The 15,682-nt window shown below is 42.9% G+C and overlaps 1 protein-coding gene across 2 annotated transcripts; it reads left to right on the top strand.

Annotated features, from left to right (window-relative positions):
• Nucleotides 1–48: 48 nt before the first annotated feature.
• Nucleotides 49–13,062, top strand: YIPF6 (Yip1 domain family member 6). 2 transcript variants are annotated; one of them, XR_014460679.1, is made up of 8 exons: nt 49–377; nt 860–988; nt 2,859–2,937; nt 5,209–5,251; nt 6,052–6,177; nt 8,166–8,323; nt 11,034–11,465; nt 11,887–13,062. XR_014460679.1 is itself a non-coding variant. In XM_083159125.1 (7 exons), the coding sequence occupies exons 1-7, from the start codon at nt 321–323 to the stop codon at nt 11,159–11,161; spliced, it is 720 nt and encodes a 239-aa protein (XP_083015251.1). In that variant the 5' UTR covers nt 49–320; the 3' UTR covers nt 11,162–13,062. The 2 variants fall into 2 exon arrangements, 1 of the variants encoding a protein (XP_083015251.1); XM_083159125.1 differs by having other exon boundaries at nt 11,034–13,062.
• Nucleotides 13,063–15,682: the final 2,620 nt, after the last annotated feature.

Below are 15,682 nucleotides of genomic sequence, written 5' to 3' on the forward strand. Positions count from 1 at the left end.
GACAAGCCCACTAAAGTATATAGTGGTCGGTCACGTGCTGGTGACATAGTGTGGCGGGTCAGCTAGTGTCCGGCAAGCAGGTCAGCTAGCTGGCGTCAGACTGACTGGCGCAGTATGTAGCATGGACAGACTGAACGACGTCTGAAAAGTCCGCTGCAGTATAGTGGTCACATGGGGTGATCAAGTGATGGTCACGTGGGATGTGACGTAATGTTGGTACGCCTGGAGAGAAGGAACTAGACACTACCAACTGGTCAGGGCTGCGGATGATGACGCACTAAGATCCGACTCCACGTAGCTGTAGATTGGATTGGAAGGAGATGGAGGAAAACATGGCGGAGACGGAAGAACGGCAGGAGAGCAGCAGTAAGCAGCTGGTGAGCGTCCAGAGGGGCTGGCACGGTGGATAATGGCAGCTCGGTGTCAGTATCAGCTTCAGTGGTGACGAAGAGAGTTAGCCATGCAACCGAGCACAGTGCCTGTTATGGGCAGAAGGGTACACAGAACTTCCTGACTCGGGTATAAATAGTAATGAGGCGTATCAGCCAGGATGTGCACTGCTGCAGTGATAGATCACAGTATGGTTATCATCTATGCAAATGAGAGGCAGTGCCCTTGCCATCTATTTGGGGGTGGTGTGGGGAGGGAATTGCCTCCTATGGGGGAGAAGCACAGGGTGACAGGTGCAGGGTCATCACCTGAGGAAGATCTGTGGTACAACGGTAATGGTGCCACCATTGCAACCTTTGGATTACTTTTCAGTTAAAAGCACAATAATTGGTCCATGGATGCTCCATTATCTAGCTACTGTTGGAGATATGATGGGGCTACATTATGTTAACGATTTGTTCTTTTCCAGTTTGCCGGATTATCAGATGTGTCCATTTCGGGAGATATTCCTGTAGAGGGGGAGATCACTGTGCCTATTGCATCTCAATCACAAGAAGATGATTTTTCTACACTTGATGAACCTGTTAGAGACACCATTGTATGTGAGATTAGCAGAAGATGATTTTGTGTAATGTTACTGAAATAACTCAAAATTTTCCCATTTGGTCCAGCCATAATGATCTTTATACTAAAATCTGTTATACAACTGTTTTTCTATTTTTTGTATAATATCAGTTACTATTCTACCAAGGTTATATTTGTGCTTCGATAAAGAAAAAAAGTAGATACCTGGGTATCTGTAAAAGGCGCCAGTAGGGCTGCAACCTAAAAAAGGGGCGTCACCCCCTTACAAGAAGAAAATGTGGAATAGGTGGTTGCGCTAAAACAATAGTAACCACTTATGCATATATTAAAACATTATTATTTATTCGAAATTAATAAAATTACTCAGAAAATAGTAATAACAGTGCACATACTGAGCTGAGTAGCTAAAAAGAAAAATGTTGATGTACAGAAAGATAGTGCTGCAGTATTTTATACATATGGGGTTAATTTCTGAAAGTCACCTCTGATCCAGGTGTGTCCTGTCCTCTTTTGGGCCCAAAAAGGGTGTATTAGTCCCAGTGTCAAATGGTGAACAGTGGGATAAGATGGATCTCCGCTGTAGTACTTCCGATAGTTTGGTGGAAGAGTCACTCCACTGGGACTAATACACCCTTTTTGGGCCCAAAAGAGGACAGGACACAACTGGATCAGAGGTGACTTTCGGAAATTAACCCCATATGTACAAAATACAGCAGCACTATCTTTCTGTACAACATTTTTATTTTTAGCTACTCTGCTCAGTATGTGCACTGTTATTACTATTTTCTGAGTAATTTTATTAATTTTGAATAAATAATAATGTTTTAATATATACATAATTGGTTACTATTATTTAGCGCAATTGCCCATTCCACATTTTTTTTATATTTGTGCTTAGCTTACATTGACAGCTTAAAATAGTGCAGAAGAAGATATTAATACAGTGGCTAAACCTACTTACTGGTACTAGGTTTTGGGTGTAAGGGTTACTACACCCTGTCTCATCTGCCACTGCACATGCTCTTTTATTTTTGTTCTTTCTGTTATTTTCTTTTTTGAAAGCAAAGATTTTCTGGTTGGCTTAAGGTGCGTACACATGGGGGAGATATATTGCTCAGTCTCTCCTTTTCATCATGACTAGAGATGGTCGCTGATGAAAATAAACCTCTGCTGGGGGGAGCCGCAGAGGTAATCAGCTGGTCGCAGGAGCAAGCTCCTGCGACCAGCGTTTATAACGGGGCTGAAAACGGGAGCGCGCACCCAGCGATTTATCACCGGGGCACACTCCCATTACTGGCAATATGGTCACCAGCGACCATATTCCCAGCGATTTCAGCAAAAATCGCTGCCGTGTGTACACGGCTTTAGTGCATCAACACCAGTATATTACATACATTTGCTAGAGGGGGCGCTTGAGGAGGTGCTGATCTGCTCTTGTAAACATACACATCAATAAGCCTTTTGAAGCTCTGGTGTGTAATCTGTGCAGCAAATTAAGCAGTACATTTTCTGAAAGCAGGCAAAAAGTATTTTCATGATCATTTCAATTTCACCTCCGTAATGCTGCTCATACCTAGGCCTTAAATCCAGACAGTAGAGAATGTATTCAGTGTTTAAGACGTGGGCAAATCCTTACACTACATTTTACTGAGGTAATTGTACTTTGCATTATTAGAAATATAATCTGAGCATTGTTTAATTTATTTTTAGATCTGAACTTTTAACATGCAGTGCTTTATAAATGATGATTTATTTGAATTATGTTATGGTTGATAACGGGAGAATTTTTTTTCATCTTTCTATAAATCCATTTAGCATACTCTGACAACTAATGTAAGATGTAATATTTCCTAGTTGGATCTGATTTTTCATACCCGTTTCAGATGCGGGACTTGAAAGCTGTTGGGAAAAAGTTTTTTCATGTTATGTATCCTAAAAAGAGCACTGCACTTCTCAGAGACTGTGAGTATATAGAACAAGAACTCTGCTTGAACAAGAACCAATGATTACAGATCATTTGTTCCTTATATTTGTTTAAGTTGAAGATAAATAGAAAATTAGAACACATAAGCTATAAAATATTGAACTTAGCCTTAAGTGCTCGATCCATTTTAAGCCGTGGAGCGGCATGAATAAATACAGCTATATGCTGGGCTTACAGCACCTCCAGACTCAATGATTGTTTGCAGCTTCATAGGGCTAAGAACAAAATCCACAAGTTGGGGGCATGATAGTCACGACATACTATTGCAATGGCAGCTCGCACCTAATAGGTTCATACTCTAAAGGCCCCCATACACTATGCGATTTGGGCACGATTTCACCCGATTCGGATGAATCGGGCCGTGAAATCGGCCCAAATCGCACGTGCAGACACCCCATCCGATCCGATGCGCGGTCCCGTGAGCATTGGATCGGGGTCGGGAGGTCGGACGGGCTGCACATAAGATTTGCTAAATCTTATGTGCAGCCCGGAGCCGTGCGGGGGATGACAGCGGGCGGGGGATGCCGGCTATAGAGAGCCGAGCAGGGGGAGGCTGCATAGGGAGCCGGGCAGGAGGAGGGTGACAGCGGGAGCAGCGCGCTGGGCAGGGAGGATGACGCTGGCTGCCGGGCAGCGGCGGGAGCCGGGAGGAACACACTAACTTGAAAAAAATACAGATGACTGGCAAGCCATTGATTGGCTGAGACCTCTCTCAGCCAATCAGCGATTGGCTGAGAGAGGTCTCAGCCAATCAATGGCTTGCTAGTCATTCTGTATGGTCTTTTATTTTTTTTTTCAAGTTATCTGTGTTCCTCCCGGCTCCCGCCGCTGCCCGGCAGCCAGCGTCATCCTCCCTGCCCAGCGCGCTGCTCTCGCTGTCACCCTCCTCCTGCCCGGCTTCCTATGCAGCCTCCCCCTGCTCGGCTCTCTATAGCCGGCATCCCCCTCCCGCTGATGACCCCCCGGACGGCTCCCTCCTCCTGCAGCTCCCCGGGGACCGCATATGATAAATCCATGTGAATTATCATATGCAAACCTTGGCACATCAAGTGCCTAATCGTGTGTCCCCCTCCCGGGGAGCTGCAGGGTGAAATCAGGTCCGACTTGTCCTTAGGACAAGTCGGACTAATGTATGGGGGCCTTAAGGGTCAGATGCATCAAGCTTCACAAAGTGATAAAATGGGGAGTGATACGTAACCAGCCAATCAGCTGTTATTTTTCAAACTCAGCCTGTAACATTACAGTTAGGAACTGATTGGCTGGCTGTTTATAACTCTCCATTTCCATCACTTTGTGAAGCTTGATACTTCTGACCCTTAGTGTGTACTTATTATCTCTGGATATGTGTTACTTTTGAATTTTAGCCTGCCTTTGTGGGTGGTCATAAATTTATAGCTAAATGTGTTTGGATTTTTTTTTTTTTTTTTAAAGATTATGGTGTTTATGTAATGGGTTGCAAGATTGGTGATGTATGTTGATTTAAAGGGCGAAAAAAGTAAAACAGGAACAATCCAAGCTGACTTTGCCTTTAAAATTGTTAATTTAACTCTACAGCAGTGGTGTCAAACTCATGGCCCTTTACCTGTTATCGAACTACACATCCCAGCATGCCCTGCCACAGTTTTAGCAATTCATTTTATAAAATCTGTGGCAGGGCATGCTGGGACATGTAGTTGCATAACAGCTGGAGGGCCATGAGTTTGACACCACTGCTCTACAGCCTTAATTGCTAAGATTATGCTTGTTCCTAGATCTCACAGTTTATTACATATACCTCCATATGTTCAACACGCAGAGAGTAGTTTAGATGTCTGTACTGTTGTACGGTTTTGTACCACAGTAAACCAAATGTAGTTGCTCATGCCCAAAATTAGACATTTAAGGGAATTTCATTATTTTATCATGACCACAGCTCCTGTCGGGCAACTCACTTGTTTGTGCCTCTGGGCATGAATGCCACAGGCACCCATTATTTCTGCTTGCACCTTCCTGAGGTAGCTCGTAGAAATCTGTCTGAAGTCTGACTTACAGGTGCCCAAATACTGCACGTCTTGCATGGGTTAGCCTAAACAGGATGCATTTGAGTGGAATTTGCGCAGTAAGTGATGGGTGTCCAGAAACTCATGCCCAAACATAATTTATCATCCAACAACCAATTTGGGGAGTGAAGCCAACAGAAGGGTCTATGATAATGTTGCTGCTGTTACAACCTAATTTTTAAATCTAAAATGATGGTGATTTTTCCGTAGGGGATCTATGGGGCCCTCTTGTGCTCTGTGTCTCACTTGCATTGTAAGTACTTTTATTTATTGCCTTCTATTCCCCTGGATGTATGTCAGATCATGCGCTAGTAGTGGTCATCTTTTTTTTGTTTGTTTGGTTGCTGAAACGCAATGCAGGTAGTCTGCAGCTTAATTTAAGTTGCAACACTTATATGTCTGTGTGTGACTGAGTTTCTGAATCTGCAAATGAATTTCTATGATATATTGGCTACAGGTTTTTTTCACAACAAATTCTGAATGGGGTATTCAATTGCGGTAATTTACCACAGCCAACTGATCTGCTGGGATTGCTGCTTACAGCAACCCTGCTTATTGCCGGGTCGTTGGCATCATCCGGGGGCGGTGTAAGGAGACCGCATTAAGGTGATGCTGGTAAGGGCGGGAGGCAACATTAATGTAACGCTGCTGCATCCTCCATAGAAATTAATGGAACCCTAGACCCATCCAGCAACCCGAGTCCAAACCAGGAATAACACTGCTTTTATCCCGGGATGGATTGCTGGGTTGCTGTACCCGGGATATTCAAAATGTCCCTTTCACACTGCACGCCAACCTGGCAACATTATTATTTCACTGTTTGTTTGCTTGCTAAATTGTGTAATATTTGTTATATTTTGTATTGTTTTTTTGTATACCATTGTAATTCTTGTTGTACAGTGCTATAGACACTTGTTGGCACCATACAAATAAAATATTTTAGGTGACTTAAGAAGTTTGTCATTTTGATAGAACCAGCTGTGCTAAAGCATGAGTTTTGTTAAGTGTTTTTTATAGACATTTGGATTTTTATGTTTTATTGATTTATTTCAGAATGCTTCAGGGTGGTTACGCTAACAGCAAAGATGACGGAGGACCCCAGTTTGCTGAAGTATTTGTAATTATCTGGTTTGGGGCTGTTGTCATCACTTTGAACTCCAAACTTCTTGGTGGAACCATGTAAGTAATTTCTAAGCTTTGTCTCTTCAGTTATTAAGTAGAATAAATTTGTCATAACAAATACGAATGGACTTTTCATAGTTTTAAAATAATAAACATGTACAATGGCAACCCTCCCCGCCCTGCAATAATTAAATATAAATTGAAAAAAAAAGATTTTTAAGATTTGGTTAAAAAAAAAAAAAAAACCTGAAACTCCTTGATACTGTAGCATTATTTTTCATAAGATTACTCGTTTATTCTGTAGGTGTTGAGACCAGAGGATCCCTTTAATATTGATATGAGAAAAAAAATCTCATTATACAAATTTTAAATACTGCTTTATTTTTGGAGTTGTTTTTAAGTTAAGAAGACATGCAATATTGGTTAACTATTTCGTTTTAATTGTTCATAGTTTATTTAAGTAAAAGAAAATAGTTGTGTACTATTAGCCTGGATAGAACAATGTGGGCAGCGCATGGAAGCAATAGCACAGGAATAGAGTTTGGGAAATTAAATCACTTGCTAGGTAAATATTCTACACCCCCCCCCCCCCCCCCCCCCCCCCCTGGATAGAACAATGTGGGCAGCGCATGGAAGCAATAGCACAGGAATAGAGTTTGGGAAATTAAATCACTTGCTAGGTAAATATTCTACACACCCCCCCCCCCCCCCCCCCCCCCCCCCCCTGGATAGAACAATGTGGGCAGTGCATGGAAGCAATAGCACAGGAATAGAGTTTGGGAAATTAAATCACTTGCTAGGTAAATATTCTACACCCCCCCCCCAAAAAAAAAAAAAACCCACAATGTTCCCTCTCATTTTATGAAGGCTGCGTGCGGCAAAAGGTATTGGCTGTGCAACTTTGTTAGGAAATTTAAATTTTTGTGCGTCACTTACATATATAACTGGAAAACGATGTTCGGCATTTGTGTTAACTTTACTTTAAACATTCAAACACAACACACAATGTAGTTAAAGGGTGAAACACATTAATTGAGTCCACAACTGCAGAAAGGGGACCACTGCTGCTTTGTGCGCTCTGTTGTAATGTCTGTGCGTGCGCTCGACAGGTTGTGTGTGCGCGCACAGCTTAGAGGGAACACTGCCCCCAAAACTCTCTATCTGCATCTATCCCTAAAATCCCCTCTTAGTACATTACCCTACCCTCTTAATGCCTAACCCTGAGGAGACAACAACCCCCCCCCCCCCACCACCACCATGCAGAGTAGCCCTAACCAACCCGGCATACTTAAATTCAGAATACTGACAGTCGGGATTCCGCATTGTCAGTGGTATCTGAATACTGGTGCCAGTCAGGTTTCCAACTGCCTGTATCCCAAACGCATCCTGTGGTAACACATGACTCCTCAATTTAGAAGAGTTCCTCTGTGTTGCTGAATTTATGTTGAGTGACCCCTCTATTATACTCATCTGTCTTACAGTAAGCAACATGGGCTCGGCAAGGTAGAAACAATAGCACAGGGCTGCTGGGGCCTTCCTTTCTAAATGTTCCTGCAAATTACCATTGCTGGAATTCTCTCCCATTCCACAGATGCTTGTTTGCATTATTTGTTGACTGATCACATCGTTGCATTTACGGTCATGTCCCTGGTACTAATCCAAGACTTTCATATTTCAACACAATGAAGCCATTAATTTTCTGAGAAAGCTCATTCACTGGTGGACACACTGCTGCTCTGCACATATATCCAGATAACCTGTGGCAGGCACACATGGGAACTGGTTTTACAGTGAATGCTATTTGGCTGGAGTCTTACTTTGTCCAGGATGTTTTCAGCATTTTTTAACCAATACTAAAGGTTACTAGAGTTGAATGGAAGCTCTGTTCCAACTGCTTCCATTGATGCAGGGCAGTAGGGTCTTCCCTAGCGAGGAAGCTTCATATCTGTGAGCATTGTGTTAAGAAGAACCTGTGTTCAGCCACACTCACCATCACACAGGCTGTGACTTGCTACTGTCTAAATGGTTTCTCATGTCTCTTTTAGCTCATTCTTCCAAAGCTTGTGTGTCCTGGGCTACTGCATCCTGCCTCTCACAGTGGCAATGTTGTTGTGCCGGCTACTGCTGTTGGCGAGTATAAACCTGACGACATTAATCCTGCGACTGGTCATAGTGGCTGCAATGTTTGCCTGGTCTACTTTTGGTAAAGTCATCAAATCCATTAATATTTAATATAGTGGAGTAAATATGTAAAGCTTTCTAATACAGGGTTGCCTAGTTATGGGTTGTCCTCTCCGTGAGAGGACAGCCTGTTAGAAGGAAAAGGGGTTAGGGCTGGTGGGCGTGTCGAAAAAAGGGACGTGGTCAGAGGCGCAACTAACCTGATGAAACATGTTTGGGGGCATTGTCATTGCGGTCTCATCATGGCCCCACCCCCGGTGTAAAATGACTGTATTACCGGCATTTCACAGTGGTGGGAGGGGGGGGGGGGGGGTGGGGCCCCGGTGATGTGATTCACATCATCAAGTTCCACTGCCGAGGAGTGATTTCAAAAGACTTGGATTATTTTGGGGGAATTGCACACCTTCCTGTGGGGGCTGGACCCGGACCCGATTTTCCGGACCCTCCTGGCCATTCCGGGAGGGTAGGCTAGTATGGACTAATACTGTAGAAGCAGATTTGTATAGTTGATATGTTGAGATATTAATGGGAGAGTTTATGTCTATGGTATTTTAGAGAATACAAAGTTTGATGTGCTCAGAAATACTTGAATAGGATGCTCATTGTATGGAAACCACTATTCTTAACGCATGTACTAGGTCTCTCCGTTCTTATATTAATCAAAATCTCTCCCATGGTGCTGCTGTTCTTGCTTTTAAATTTGTCAAAAAATATAGTGCATATCTCACCGTGTGTTAGCCACTATAACACTGATAACAATCAGTGCCAAATCCCTTATTATGTTAAAATGACATTAGTTGAATTCATATAATTCCAGATTAGTAGTCGGCTATGGTGTTCTATTTAGCATACAGGGGCAGATTTATTAATCTTGGAGAAGAGATAAACTGGAGATAAAGTGGAGAAAAGGTAAAAGGAGATAAACCACCAGCCAATCTTCTTTTACCTTTTCTCCGCTTTATCTCCAGTTTATCTCTTCTCCAAGCTTAATAAATCTGCCCCACAGAGTGAAATCAAAATTGGCCAACCTATGGTAAAAAAAAAAAAAACATTTGGTACTTGTTTCCTATCTGGGCGCCCAGGTTTTCTACGTACGGCACCGTAATGAAATCGCATCGCATCATACATATACACGATATTGAGCGATGCGATGCGATCCGATTCGATTTCCCATAGGAAACAATGTGAAATGGCTCAATTTAGCCAAATTCTCATAGGAACAATAGTAAATGGGCCAAAAACACCCCTGAACATTGTAATGTCCCCCCAAAAGTAGTTTACGCCACCCCGCCATCAACGTGAACCCGAAGCGTGGCGAGCGCAGCGGTACGCGTCCTCCGACCTTTTCATGCCCTACTATCCACTAGGGCGTGGAGTGAGAATAGAATAGTGTGGCGAGCCCCGCGAGGGGACACGGATACCTTCACAGTTATACGCGTCCCCTCGCGGGCGACGCGGACACCTGGGAAGCCCGCGAAGGGACGCGTTTACCTGTGAAGGTATCCGCGTCCCCTCGCGGGGCTCGCTGCGCTCGCCACGCTTCGGGCTCGGTGGCTCGCTGCGCTCACCACACTATTCTATTCTCACTCCACGCCGACGTGGATAGTAGGGCATGAAAAGGTCGGAGGACGCGTACCGCCGCCGCTCGCCACGCTTCGGGTTCACGTTGATGGCGGGGTGGCGTCAACTACTTTTGGGGGGACATTTCAATGTTCAGGGGTGTTTTTGGCCCATTTACTATTGTTCCTATGATAATTTGGCTAAATTGAGCCATTTAACATTGTTTCCTATGGGAAATCTAATCGGATCGCATCGCATCGTTCAATATCGTGTATGTGTACGATGCGATGCGATCCGATTTCTCTACGGAGAATAGCATGGTGCGCAATTAACTTAGTGGGCGCCCAGATAGGAAACAAGTACCAAACATTTTTATTTAAATTGACCAAGGACATTGCTGCTCAGTGAAGGTTTCCAACAGTGAGCATGTGTCATACTTTCCTTTTTACTTGAAATGAATGAGCGGCTCCAGAAAAGTGGCCAAACCTCAGGGTCTGGCTGCAACCACCGGCAACACCTTGCAGACACCCTCAAAAGTGGGCTGCCTGAGTTTGCCGATGACATGATTAGCACGGAATCGCATCATCATAGCCCCAGCTCCACTTTACAATGCCAGTAATGTGGATATTGTAGTGAAGGGGGCAGGGCCATGATGATGCAATTGAATGTGTCGACTTGGCTTACAAACTAAGGGGAGAATTGAGTTCTGTGCGGTTGAACAACACAACAACATCCGGTTGTACATATTACCACTTATTTTGGTACACAATCGTTACTAATGTTTATGCATAGCTGTATAGCAGGGCTGGGCAACGCCGGCCGTCCAGATGTTAATGAACTACACATCCCAGGATGCTTTGCATTAGTTTTGCTATGTGGCCATGCTGAAACTGATGCAAGGCATGCTGGGATGTGTAGTTCATCAACATCTGGAGGGCCGGTTTTGCCCAGCCCTGCTGTATAGGATGGGAGGGAAAACTTGCGACATTCGTCATCATGAAGTGCCTTGTAACCCTTACAGAATCACTTTGCTGCCAACACTGAGAATTTAAGTTACCTTAAGATATACTGTTGCATTCAAGTCCTCGAATCTGCTTGCTTTTTATGTTGTCCGTCCATTCAAATGAAAGCCACAAAATAAGATTATATGACCTGAGTTTGTTGTTTTGCAGCCTCCACGGCCTTCCTAGCCGACAGTCAGCCGCCTAACCGCAGAGCCTTGGCAGTATATCCTATATTTCTCTTCTACTTTGTCATCAGTTGGATGATCCTGACCTTCAGCCCCTCATCATCCCCTTAGTTCTGCAATGGCCTCAGTTTGTTTGATTTACAAAAGGACTTGTGTAAGCTTGTAAGATGGGAATCGCTGAGCCGTTTGGAGGAGAGCATATCACCTGTGTCTAAGTGACCAAAAACCCAAAAGGAAGTTAATTGAAAACATACTGCTGGGTATTTTATTTTGGATATAGCTTGCACTAAATACAAATATCTATCTATATAGATAGATAGATCATTAGTTTTTCTCTTCCTCCTAGACTGAATCTCTAGTACTCTAGGTGGAATGGGATCATTCGTCAGACTGCATTTAGGTCTACAGTCATTAGGTCGACCCCACTAGGTCGACTGGCAGGAAGGTCGACCTGACTTAAGGTCGACATGGGCCAAGGTCGACATGAATTAAGGTCGAATTTGCATAAAGGTCGACATGAGGAAGGTCGACATGGGTTTTTCACTGTTTTTTTATCCGAATGTCGACATGGACACCGTTGGCAATGAGAATCGTACCCTCGCATCGCTCGCTTTGCTCGCGATGCTTCGGGCACGGTGCCTCGCTGCACTCGGCACACTATTTTATTCTCCCACAACGCCCTAGTGGATGGTAGGGCATGAAATACCGCCTGTCGGCTCAAAAAACAGTGAAAAATCCATGTCGACCTTATGACCAGTCGACCTTCCTCATGTAGACCTTTATGCAAATTCGACCTTAAGTCATGTCGACCTTGGCCCATGTCGACCTTAAGTCAGGTCGACCTTCCTGCCAGTCGACCTAATGACTGTAGACCTAAGTTCATTCTAATAGATGACCGCTTCCCCTCTAGGTGGTAGTATGCTAATTGTCCATTATATTCCAGTTCTGCTAGTGTACTTCTTCAGTACTGGAAGTTTACAAAGAGATGTAATGTAAAACTGCATTTCACTACTGATCATAATGACCTGATTTAGACTTGCTTTGTTACCATTGTATCTTAAAAACGTTTCTGTGGACGTAGGTGGGCAAACGATAGGGATGTCAAAGTTCTACATTTGAATGTTTTTTGTTTTTTTTTTGCATAAGCAATACAGCTACTTGTAACCAACTGTGATAATTGTTGAAGAAAATGGACAGTGTAATTATCGTCTGTTGGTTGATCCTTTTTTTGTTTTTTTTTTAAAGCGGCAGTCATTTACAAGGCATTTTTTGTGCCTTGTAAATGATTGCCGCTTTAAAAAAAAAAAAATTGCCCGGCATCCTGCACCTCTGGGTATCTCGAATGGTATTACATTTCCCCTTATACATTAGTAGTTGTACAAACAAAGCATCTGCAGCCAAGCTTAATAACATGATTAAATATATGGCGACAAAACAGTTGCCTATATACATAACTCCCAACTTGTGCAGCCTTTACTTTATATCTCATACGCCAGTATTGCTTTGCGTAGCTTTCAGATACATCTCCACCTTATCAGACAACTCAGCAGTTCAAATGTGCAATTGTAGGATGGTGATCTGTGTTTTAGAGTCTTTTCTAGTAATTAAAAGAGGAGGTGGGGGAACAGTTGGGTTACAAAGGGAGGCCTTTCTATTTAAAAAAATATATATAAACTTACGTGTGCATTAATCTGTTTATACACCCAGCAGAGGGCAGTATTGTACTGAATGTATTGCTGATAAATCCAATATCTAGTAACATCCCAAGCATATTGAGTATATCCAAATTCAGTGTCCAGGAGGAGAGTAAATGTGCTACAAACACAGCTATGCATTGCTTACCCTTATACACAGGGGTTAATGACTATTTTAAAACACTACTGTGCATCTTTCTTTGTTAGGGTGTTTGTGCGTTTGGAGGGGGTCAGCTGTGAATTTCTTTAAATACATGATTTGTTTTAAATAAAAGGTTTAAATGCAATCTATATTTTTAATTTATTAAACTTTTTTTTTAATATTATAAAGTGTCCATTTCATTTATTTATGTGAGATAAATATATTTATTTTTTTGAGTCTCTATCAGACTAACTGGACAGAGCGCAAGGTACTTGTGTATTATCTGGGCGCCCGATTTTTTGATTGTTTGACTTAAGGCAATGGACCCGATTTTACATTGGGTCCAATGTTAAATGCCCCCAAACCCCATTTTCTATTGTATACCCACCCTGTTCATACCCCCACTATCCAAGTGGGCATGGAGTTAATTTTATATAGTGTGGCGAGCCACCGAGCCCGAAGCACGGCAAGGGGACGCAGATTACTTAACATGTATTCCGCGTGCGCTCGCCACGCTTCGGGCTCGCTGCGCTCGCCACACTATATAAAATCAACTCAATGCCCACTTGGATAGTGGGGGTATGAACAGGGTGGGTATACAATAAAACATGGGGTCTGGGGGGCATTTAACATTGGACCCAATGTAAAATGGGGTCTCAGGCACCATTTAATATTGGATCCAATGTAAAAATCAGGTCCATTGCATCGCATGCGATTTGGTTTCATGCGATGTGATCGACCTGATTAAATAATCGGGCGCCCAGATATTACACAAGTACCGAGCGCAATGATACATGGAAAGGTAACACTGTTGTTCTAGCCACTAAAAGCCACAGACTGATATTGCAGGGAAGCAGTGCTTCATCCGAGGTACATATAACTACAATGTGCTATGTCCCCCAATATGCTGCCATGCCAGGTGACAAACACTTCACTATAAATCAACCATGAATAAAAGGTAGCAATCGTGGGGTGGGATGCAGTGATCATTCCCCTATTTTGGTGGATGTATTGTCCCTTTCTGTATCTAACCATATATATTGAATACACGGTGTCCCTTATTCTGGTTCACTCGCAAAGGAAAATTCCTTCTCAAATGGACAAAACCTTGTGCACTGCAGGTGGGGCAGATGTAACTTGTGCAGAGAGAATTCGATTTGGGTGAGTTATTTTGTTTCTGTGCTGGGAAATACTGACTGCTTATTTTTACACTGCAATATAGATCTCACTTTGAAGTAAAACCCCACCCAAATCTAATTCTCTCTGCACATGTTACATCTGCCCCACCTCGAAGTGAACATGGTTTTGCCCATTTGAGAAGTATTTTGCCTTTGCGAGTGAACCGGAATAAGGACCTGTGTTTTTATATTAACAGTTTTATTCTGTAGACACAGTGCTGCTTGCTGCTATAACATAAGTAAAAAAACGGTGGTTGCAAAGATAATTTTATCAAGCTGATGTGATCAGGACTTATTCTTATCTGACGTACTTAGAATTAGGTACTATGCAGAATATGGGTAACTGATATAATTGTCAATATCAATAGAAAATATAGTACAGTGACTATGCAAACTCTGCAGGATTTCCTACAATACAGAGTTGCAGAAAAATACAGCAATGCAAAAAATATGATAAATTGCAGTATGAATCAAAATAGTAAGGTAGTCATTCTATTATAGTCCAGTAAATAAAATGCCGGGTAAGTTTTTATATGGATGTTAGGAAGATGGGAAACTAAATATTATCGGAAAATGGGGCAGATGTATTAAGCCTGGAGAAGAGATAAACTGGAGACAAAATGAAAGAAGATAAAGCACCAGCCAATCAACTGAGGGGCAGATGTATTAAGCTTGGTGAAGTGATAAAGTGTCTGGTTTTTATCACCGGCCAATCAACTCCTAACTGTGAAGTTACAGGCTTGGTTTGAAAAATGACAGGTAGGATCTGATTGGCCTGTGATAAAAACCAGACACTTTATCACTTCAACAAGCTTAATAAATCTACCCCTGTGTTTGAAAATGACAGTAGGGAGTTGATTGGCTTTATCTCCTTTCACTTTGGGCCAGACGTATTAAGCTTCAAAAAGTGATAAAATGGAGAGTGATAAACAGCTAGCCAATCAGCTCCTAACTGTCATGTTACAGGCTGTGTTTGAAAAATGACAGGTAGGAGCTGATTGCCAGGTTGTTTATCACTCTCCATTTTATTACTTTTGAAGCTTGGTACATCTGGCCATAAATATCCACTTTATCTCTTCTCCAGGCATCTTCCCCAGAGTGCGGCATCCTGCTGCTCTGTAAATATTCTTGTATCCCAAGTCTGGGTGACTTTTCAATAGTTTATGTGCTGTAGACTTTGTGGATGTAAGGCTCCTGTTTGTAGGTCAGTGGCACTGGCGGGTGGTACGGGGAGACCCTTTGCGTGGTCGGGAGTTTAGCCAGATCAGTGACCAATGAGGAATCCTGGAAAGTGGCGTGCTCTGCAGGCTGATCTCCTGGGGTTGGCCGTGGTTAGGTCCGGACCTCAGTGTCTGCTCCCCCCAAATTGGTATGCGATCACTGGGTGGACAAGGTCTAGGTCAACCACCAATGATCAACTTGAAATGGTCAACATACCCAAGGCTGACATTGACAAAGGTTGACACAAGTTTATGGTCAACATGGGTTTTTCACTTTTTTTGTTAAACTGGATTTTCATAGTTGACTATCCAAGTGGGTATAGAGTGGGAATATAATAGTGTTACAATTTGATGGCGTCCATGTTGACATAGACACCAAAAACCGCGCAAAAGTCATG

Source organism: Crinia signifera, chromosome 9, assembly GCF_055691185.1.
Source record: "Crinia signifera chromosome 9, ASM5569118v1, whole genome shotgun sequence".
Lineage (NCBI taxonomy): Eukaryota > Metazoa > Chordata > Amphibia > Anura > Myobatrachidae > Crinia > Crinia signifera.

Excerpts from the sequence above, each read along its gene's own strand:
- YIPF6 (XM_083159125.1), top strand. The coding sequence starts at position 321 with ATGGAGGAAAACATGGCGGAGACGGAAGAACGGCAGGAGAGCAGCAGT. Across the intron at positions 989-2,858 it reads AACCTGTTAGAGACACCATT|ATGCGGGACTTGAAAGCTGT; the intron begins GTATGTGAGATT and ends TACCCGTTTCAG. Across the intron at positions 2,938-5,208 it reads CACTGCACTTCTCAGAGACT|GGGATCTATGGGGCCCTCTT; the intron begins GTGAGTATATAG and ends ATTTTTCCGTAG.